This window comes from Cucurbita maxima, unplaced genomic scaffold (genome assembly GCF_002738345.1).
Source record: "Cucurbita maxima cultivar Rimu unplaced genomic scaffold, Cmax_1.0 Cma_Scf00019, whole genome shotgun sequence".
Taxonomy (NCBI): Eukaryota; Viridiplantae; Streptophyta; class Magnoliopsida; order Cucurbitales; family Cucurbitaceae; genus Cucurbita; species Cucurbita maxima.
The window spans coordinates 739763-748370 of NW_019272035.1; the positions used below are offsets into that span (position 1 = coordinate 739763).

At 33.6% G+C, this 8608-nt stretch overlaps 1 protein-coding gene across 2 annotated transcripts in view; it reads left to right on the forward strand.

The window, feature by feature from the left end:
* LOC111493633 overlaps positions 1-1673 on the forward strand; it is a 3150-nt gene extending 1477 nt beyond the window's left edge. For both annotated transcript variants that reach the window (XM_023143402.1, XM_023143401.1), the window contains 2 exons: positions 945-1117; positions 1306-1673. In XM_023143402.1, coding sequence (XP_022999170.1) covers positions 945-1117; positions 1306-1471 — 339 coding nt within the window. In that variant the 3' untranslated portion in view covers positions 1472-1673. The remainder of the gene's footprint in view (positions 1-944; positions 1118-1305) is intronic.
* Positions 1674-8608: the final 6935 nt, after the last annotated feature.

An 8608-nucleotide genomic window follows, 5' to 3' on the forward strand; every position in this document is an offset into this window, starting at 1 on the left:
AAAAAAAAAAAAAAAAAAAAAAAAAAAAAAAAAAAAAAAAAAAAAAAGAAACTAAGTAACAGATTTAGTCCTCGAGCTAATAGTTTACATCAAATTAAGTGTTTAAACTACATTTTGTCTTTGGATATCATGGTCATGCTTGTCTAGGGTGTGTTGTTCATGGTTGCATGCCCATACCACTCTGAACCCTTTATGTTATTCCACTTGTATTGATTTATGAAATCATGCCTACGCCTGTTAGACCTAAATTGCGCCAAAATGTACTATATTGGGGAGTGATTAGTTGTCAACTCCTCTCCTTAATTTTGATTGACCGTTTGGTGAAATTACACTTAGGCCTGTCGGACCTGAATCACCTCAAAATGTACTATAGGGGGATGCGACTAGTTGTCAAATTCTACCTATCCGGAAAAGTTATATGCTAATGCTTCTTAAAAATTCTCATTAACAGTTCTTCTAAGTCCATTTGGACCAGGATTGTCCACATTTTAGCTTACCATAATAAAACTAGCACCGGGATCCAAAAGTGGTACTATGCTTTTCACAATTACCATACCCATGAGATCTCAACGAACGAACTAATGAACAGAATGACTTATGTGGACAATGAGTTATTTCTACTATGTTCAACTTAGTTTGTAACAATTTGGTCCTTGAACTATAGTTTACAGTTTGACCTTTGAACTTTAGTTAGTAACAATTTGATCTCTGATCAATTTATTGATCGATACTGTTCTGTATTAAAGTTGAGAAAGTAAATTGGACTAAATCTTTACCGACTAAAGTTTAGGACTTAATTGTTACTCGGAAGAACGAACAAATCAAAGAAGTGTTCTTCAACCATTGTTTTCTTTTTATACAAAAGTTGTTACATGAATGTGGAATGCCTTCGGTAAAAACCTGTGGTTAATCCTAGCAATTTGTTGATTTTCATTGCTAAACAGGTTCGTGGAGACCTGCTAAAAGCTGAAGAGTATTGTGGAAGATCAATCTCTGCAAATCCTAATGATGGAAATGTGATATCAATGTATGCTGATTTGATATGGAAGAATCATAAGGATGCCTCCCGAGCTGAAAGTTACCATCTTCAAGCTGCTAAAACTTCCCCTGATGATAGGTAAGAAACAACAAGATACAATCATAAATCAAAGCTATAATGAAATTTTGTGGGAACTTCTGCAAAAGTTGTGGGAATCTGAAATTTTGATCTGCAATGAAGTTCTCTCTCTGCAAATTTGTTGCTATGTGGGACATTTTAATGGATATGTGGGGTTAATGTTGTTTTTATTTGTTGAACTGGTGCAGTTTTGTTTTAGCCTCGTATGCGCAGTTCCTTTGGGATGCTGGAGAAGAAGTCAAGGACGACAATGACGAAGAAGATGGATTCGATAGCTTTGGCAAGCCATGTTCTTCACGTCCTTTTGATTTTGGAGTTCAGCCTCAACTCACTCCTCTAACAGGTGCTTCTTAGTTTCTCTCTCAAGTACATTCTTAGTGCAGATGTTGTTAGGTAGTATTCTTTAACCATGAAAGCATAATAAGTTTGCTTACAGAAAGCTGTGGCGAGCACTAGGGATTTTCTTTTTCCCTCGCCTCTTTGATCCTCAGTTTGTGTTTTGTATAGAACAATGAAACAAATTGCTGATTGAAGGAAAATCCCAATTTGCAAAGAATCTTCATCTCTCCCTTCCCTGAATTCAAAGATCAATTTAAACATGAAAAATGTTCTATATGGGTCGATATGGATCATACATATGAAATTGAAAATTATTTTTCACAAGACATCAATTCTAAACATGAGTTTGTGGATAAGACATTTTTTAATGTCCCGAGTCCATAGTTGAGAAGTAAAGTATTGTTGACAAGACATCAATTCTAAACATAAGTTTGTGGATAAGACATTTGGAAGAACTTGAAGATTCCACCTCTGGAAAGATAAACGTTTATTCTAATTCTATTCCGATAGATAGAATTCCCCTTTACTTGTTGCGGGAGAGCCTTTCTCCAATGAGAATCCGAAAAGTTTTTGGGCAAGACAAGTTATCATCCTCGGAGTCTAGTGTTAAGAAGTAAAGTATTGTTGACAAGACATCCATTTCGAACATAAGTTTGGGGATAAGACCTTCATTACCATCTTTAGGGTCTAAGGCCGAGAAGAAAAGTATTGCTTATAAGACATCGATTTTGAACCTAAGTCTAATATTCATTACCATCTTCGGAGTTCAGGGTCAAGAAGAAAAGTATTACCGTATTTTATAAACACGACATGAAATACTATCTTTTATTTCGATTCGAGAGGAGGAGGAAGGATGAATTTGACATAAATTAGAGGTAGACTCAAACATGTTGGGCTTAGCTCCAAAATAATGGGCTCAAGTTTAGACCAAACGTTGTAACATGGTCAAAGTCCACTCTTTCCTAAAAATATTTATTAAAAATGTATATTTTATAAGAGTTCTTTTAGATTAATCCATTAATATTTCATTTTTAAAAAAATAAGTTGTTGCAAATAAGTCCACATAGCGAGCAGACCCTACATCGTTAAATCTACCTTATTGGTTATTAAGATCGAGCAATCTCGCTCTCTTGACGGAAAAATTATTTGAGTTGGATAGTGTAGTTGGTAGATTATATGCTATTAAACGTCATTAGGAGACAACTCGAAACTTTATAGCAAAAATAAAAAACAAAAAACTAATTGGAACGTTAACCGTAAAGATGGTTTCGTAAGTAAAGATGTATATGGGTCAAGTTGGAAAAATCTTTTGGCCCGAGCGTTGGGATCTGAAACTCAAATAAAATTCACAATTCAACTTAACTAGAATTTTTTAAAATTATTTTTAAAAAAATTATACTTAAGGGATGACTCCACCAAGCTAATTAGATTTCGATTTTCCAAAAATTCGACTCGATCCAAATCGAAAAAAAAAAAAAATCTAACCCAATTTAACTTTAATGGTTTGGATTAGATAGGTCGAATTAATCGGATTATTAGATCATATGAACACTTTTACTCGAATTTTATATCAAATTGTTATTTGAAAACACATAAATTTGAGCTATGATACAACATGCATTATGACGATCTCGACCCAAATCGCAAATAGAGGCCAACTAGATATGATAGGGACTAGAGGGAGAAAAATAAAAGAATATATGAAAATCATTGACCAAATATTTTTAAAAAAATTGGAAGAGATGAAGAAGAACATGATGCTATAGGGAAGAGATATGTTGCATAAAGAACTTATCCCTTTGTGCTTCAATCCCTTATTTTCTTTGCATTATTGTCTATCATTCTTCTTCAAACCCACATTCTTCACCTCTTGTGGACCAAAATTAGCCATCTCTCTTCCATCCTAGATGCTTTTACGACACATTTTTGTTATGTTTTCTTAACGTAAATTTATGACCGACTTTAAACCTAATTCAACTAATTAAGATATATATTCTCGACTAGCAAATTAAAGTTCGAATCTCTCACTCTCTCGTCTCGTTGAAAACTAAAAATTGCTCTAGAAAATTCGAACAAGGGTGCTAGCACTAGAAGATGGGGTACCGAGCGTTTTTTTAGTTCAACAACAATAGTGTTATGTGATCATAATGTTGAAACCTCATGGTCTAGTTAAACAACAATTTAACTATAGACTCGTTAGTGTTCGTTTTTAGATTAATGTTGTTATTTAACACAGTAGTTTATAGTTTTCTTTTCGATCATCATAATGTAAATTTGATTTCTAGACCGATGATTTTTAAACTATAGTTTTCAAAAATGATCATCTTATGTCTAAATTATATTATAGTGTGTCGTAGTGCAACAATAGTTTAGAATGACAAATATCTATAACAACCTGAATGAATGATGTAATGATTGTCCTGCTATCTTTGACATGGACCTGAATACCCTTGTGTAGGTCAGGATCAAGAATTGAGGTGTCAACGGGGTTTAGAATCGTCACTAGAACGACCTATACCTAAGATTCGAAATCTGGATTCGGCACATGTTGGCACCAGCATTCCTCAACATCCCCGCAATATGGTCATGTTACCTACTTTTTAATTCTTAAGAGTGAAGGCTATCCCCACAGACCAACACGAGTCCTTTCAACATGTTTTGTTCTCACTCATATGGATCTCAAGAAAATTCCTAAGAGGTCACTCGATACAAAGTTGCTCAAAGTAAAACATGTTTAACCATGAAATTCCTATGATTGAGCAACCAAAAAGGAAGGTGCGCCCTGTTGGTTTAGGTAGAACTTTCAATTGTTTTAAACCTTCCTTAGCTATCATATTCTGTAATGGCCCAGATCCACCACTAGCAAATATTGTCCTCGGGTTTTTCCTCAAAGCTTTAAAACGCGTATGCTAGGGGAAGGTTTCCACACCCTTATAACTGGTGTTTTGTTCTTCTCCACAGCCAATGTGAGACATCACAATCGCCTTCGGGGCCATCGTCCTCGTTGGCACTCTTTCCTTCCTCCAATCGATGTGGGACCGCCACAAAATCCACTCCCCTTCGGGAACACACCGCCTCGTGTCTACCCCTTCAAGGAACAGCGAGAAGGCTGACATATTGTCTGGTATTTGGCTCTTATACCATTTGTAACGGTCTAGATCTTCCGCTAGCAGATATTGTTCTCTTTGGGCTTTCCCTTTCGGACTTTTCCATACAACTGGTGTTTTGTTCTCCTCCCTAACCAATGTGAGACATCACATATTTTAAGGCTTTCTCTTTTTCGGACGTGGTCTCGATTCATTCATGCACCCCTCATTTATCCGGACATATATTTATTCACCAAATTTCTATTATTTGTCTAGCAAGAGGAATAAATAATATATTTAGTTTATATTTTTCAGCAATAAATTTGGTAATAAATAATGAAAAAAAAAGTCACATCGAGATGACATCATTAAAGTTGACTTTTTATGAAATTTTAAAAAGTAATATTTAATTCAACAGAAAATGACGTCTAAAGTCTAAACCATATATATCTAAATATAATTTTATTTACAAAATTTTAGATATTTTGAACATTGGAATTTATTCCCAAAAACAGACCATTATTTCTTCCTAATGGGGGAAGAACAATAAAACCTAATTTCCACTTTTAACCCCCTAAATGTTTATTATTATTATTTTATTTATAGTATAAAAAAAATTAAATAAATAAAAATATTCTCGAACATTTATGGTTAGTTTCGGATAAAATTATTAATATTTTATTTCAAAAAATATCCTTAATGGTTTAAAAAATACCCTGATTTTTCCCGAAGTTCCATTAATACTTTTAATTTATTTTGTAAAAACTTCAAAAACACTTTTAAACTTTTAAAAAAAATTTAAAAAATATCTTCACCATTAATGTCACGTTTAAAAAATACTAACCAACTTTTCACACTGATATTTACGTTTGTAGATAATTTATGAGGTGTTGATAGACTTCTTTATTCCCGTATCCATAGTAAAAAAAAAATTAAAACCTTTTTTTACAAAAGTCTATAAATATTAATGAATTTTTTTAAAATTTAAGTATATTTTTTTAAAGAATTAAAAATTTAAAGGTAATTTAAAACAAATCATTAACCATTTTCATTTAAAACTAATCCTAATAACATTTTTTTTTTACATTTTTTAAAATTTTACCGTTTTTTTTTTTTTTTTTTACATTTAATTTAAAAAGGAAAGTATTAAGAGAGAGAAGTATGTGGGGGAAGAGAGAGAGACGAGAAATGAATGCCAAACAGACTTGAATTTGACGTTTCAGATTCTAAGTGTCAGAATATGTTTTCTGACATATAAGTCTGCACAATTTACCAATATATATATATATATATATATATATATATATATATACCTTTTTATATTATCCTTTTTACACTTTGCCAAAAAAAAAAAAAAAAAAAATTTACAGGAACGGTTGCACGATACATCTTTTCATACTCGCCTTTAACCCAACTATCAATCTAGCTATTCTCGGTTGTTGCTTTAAGGGGTCTCCCTACTTTCTGTGGGTATGTATATATATAAAGTAAGATAAAAATTTGTTGCATATGTATTTGAGAACTGTACGTCGATATTAAAGTTACGAGAAAGCGTGTCAATTAGAACAATACACGAGCGAGAGTAACTAACAAAAGTTAAAAACTTGTGATATAATATATTAAATACAAATACGATTTTATTGCACATGTCTTAAAGAATAGCAATGAAATATATCTATGCTGACAATCTGTGATATTTTTGTAACAGCTCAAATCCACCTCTATCGAATACTGTCTGTTTTTCCTCGTTTCGTATCGTTGTAAACCTCATGATTTTAAAACACGTCAATGAGAGAAAGGTTTCCACACTCTTATAAGAATGCTTTGTTCCCCTCTCCATCTAAGGTGAGATCTCACAATCCACCCACCTTGGGGCCCAACGCCTTCGCTGGCATACCACCTAGTGTCTGGCTTTGATACCATTTGTAACAACTCAAGTCCACCGCTAGCGGATATTGTTCGGTTTGACCTGTTACAAAATGATTCGACAACCTAAATAACTCTGACTGTTCAATCCAAACCATAAAGGTTATGTTAAGTTAGACAATATCCGCTAGCAGTGGACTTGGGCTGTTACAATTGGTATCAGAGCCAGATACTGGGTTATGGGTAGCAAGGACACTCCCCCAAAGGAGTTGGATTGTGAGATCCCACATCAATTTAAGAGGGAAACGAAACACTCCTTACAAAATGTGGAAACCTCTGCCTAACACACCATTTTAAAATTATGAGACTAACAACCATACGTAACGAGCCAAAGCGGATAATATCTAGACAATATCGGCTATAGCGGTAGACTTGAGCTGTTACAATTGGTATCAGAGTCAAATACCGGGCGATGGGCCAGCAAGGACACTCCCCCAAAGGAGTTGGATTGTGAGATCTCACGTCAATTCGAGAGGGAAACGAAACATTCCTTACAAGGGTGTGGAAACCTCTACCTAACACCATTTTAAAATTATGAGACTAACAAATACGTAACGTGCCAAAGCGGATAATATCTAGACAATATCGGCTAATAGAACCAACCCAAAATTTCAGATCGGTTCAAAAGATTGACGGATTTTTTTCGATTCATGATTCTTCGCCTTTAATAATGGTGTTTCGAGTGAAAGTGATTCTTTGAGAAGTGAAAATGGAATTCCAGGTGCCCTAAAATGAAGATTGTGGTCCAATTGTGAAGAACTCCTTTTGCTTTCACATAGCTCATAGTTTATTATGAGTTTGGTTGAACACAAAAACACAATCTTTTTTCAAGGATTTTGCCTTTTGAAACCAAAAAAGATAACACTTTTTTCTCCCCTTTTCCCAATCAATATAGATCTAGGATTTTTTCTTGTTCAAATTCATATGAAATTTTTTTCAAATCAAGCTTATACCCACTTGTTATTCCCATTCGTTCGTCTTCTCGATCACTCTACTCGACTCATTGAATGATAAGAATTGTTCTTTTCGATAAGAACGTGTCATGTTACCAAATGAACTTTCATGTTTATATGAATTTTGTTTCGTTTTTTTTTTATCTGATCCGAATTTGATCTTTATTGCTAACAAAACAATGAAAATCACGAGTAGAAATGGTATTTACAAACTCGTTGTTCGTGAAACAAGAGGTACTGAATAAGATCGAGAGCACGAAAATGTTCCGTTCTTTAGGTCATGGCGTAATGAATTAATGGATGCTTATAGATCAAAAAAACAATTCAAAATGGCTTTCCATCCATTTGTTCCCCTTTGGGGATTCCTTCAATTATTCATTGTTTGGATTCCAAGAAAAAGAAAATGGATTGTGAAGCAAATTTAATGAAGGATATGATGCTGCTCATAAAGTCCCACTTGTTTGCTCATTGAAGATTAAATGTATACAACATTCCATTATTGAAAAAAAAAAAAATCGGAAAGTATACAATTCTCGAGAATCAAATCAACTCAAACAACCCAACCCAAATCATAGATTTGTTTTTTCGATTTTGATTCGGTTGAATTTTTTGGAAAATCGAAGATTTGGATTAGTTTGTGCGAAGATTTGGATTAGTTTGTGCGAAGATTTGGATTAGTTCGTGCATTGCAACCAAACCCAACCCTACTTTTAGTGATGCATGCTGACTTATGAATGTTTGACTTGAATTTTATGAAACAGCCTGTTGACCCAACTCAACCCAACCCGAAAACAAAGCGTTGGGATGAATTGGGTTGTGAGCTCTACTTGAGCTGCTCGAGTTACCAACCTAACCAACCCAAAATTTCAGGTTGGACCAAAAAAAATTTTCAACCTAATCCTTGTATACACTCGGTCGAGATGAAGTGTTAGCTTCATCTAATTCTAAATTAATTAAATATATTGTTGTTGATATAATTTTCGAGACATTTCGTATTCGAGTCTCCTCAAACACACCTTATTGCTATTGATTCGATGATTCTTATCATGATAGTTAGCGGGAATGAACATTCTTTAGACTAGAAATTTAGAAACTTAGGGTTTGGGTAAATTGTTTTTTAGAAATTGAATTTATCGATAAAAACGAGTTTTTCAAAACTTTACTTGAACTATAAAAAATAGATGAAA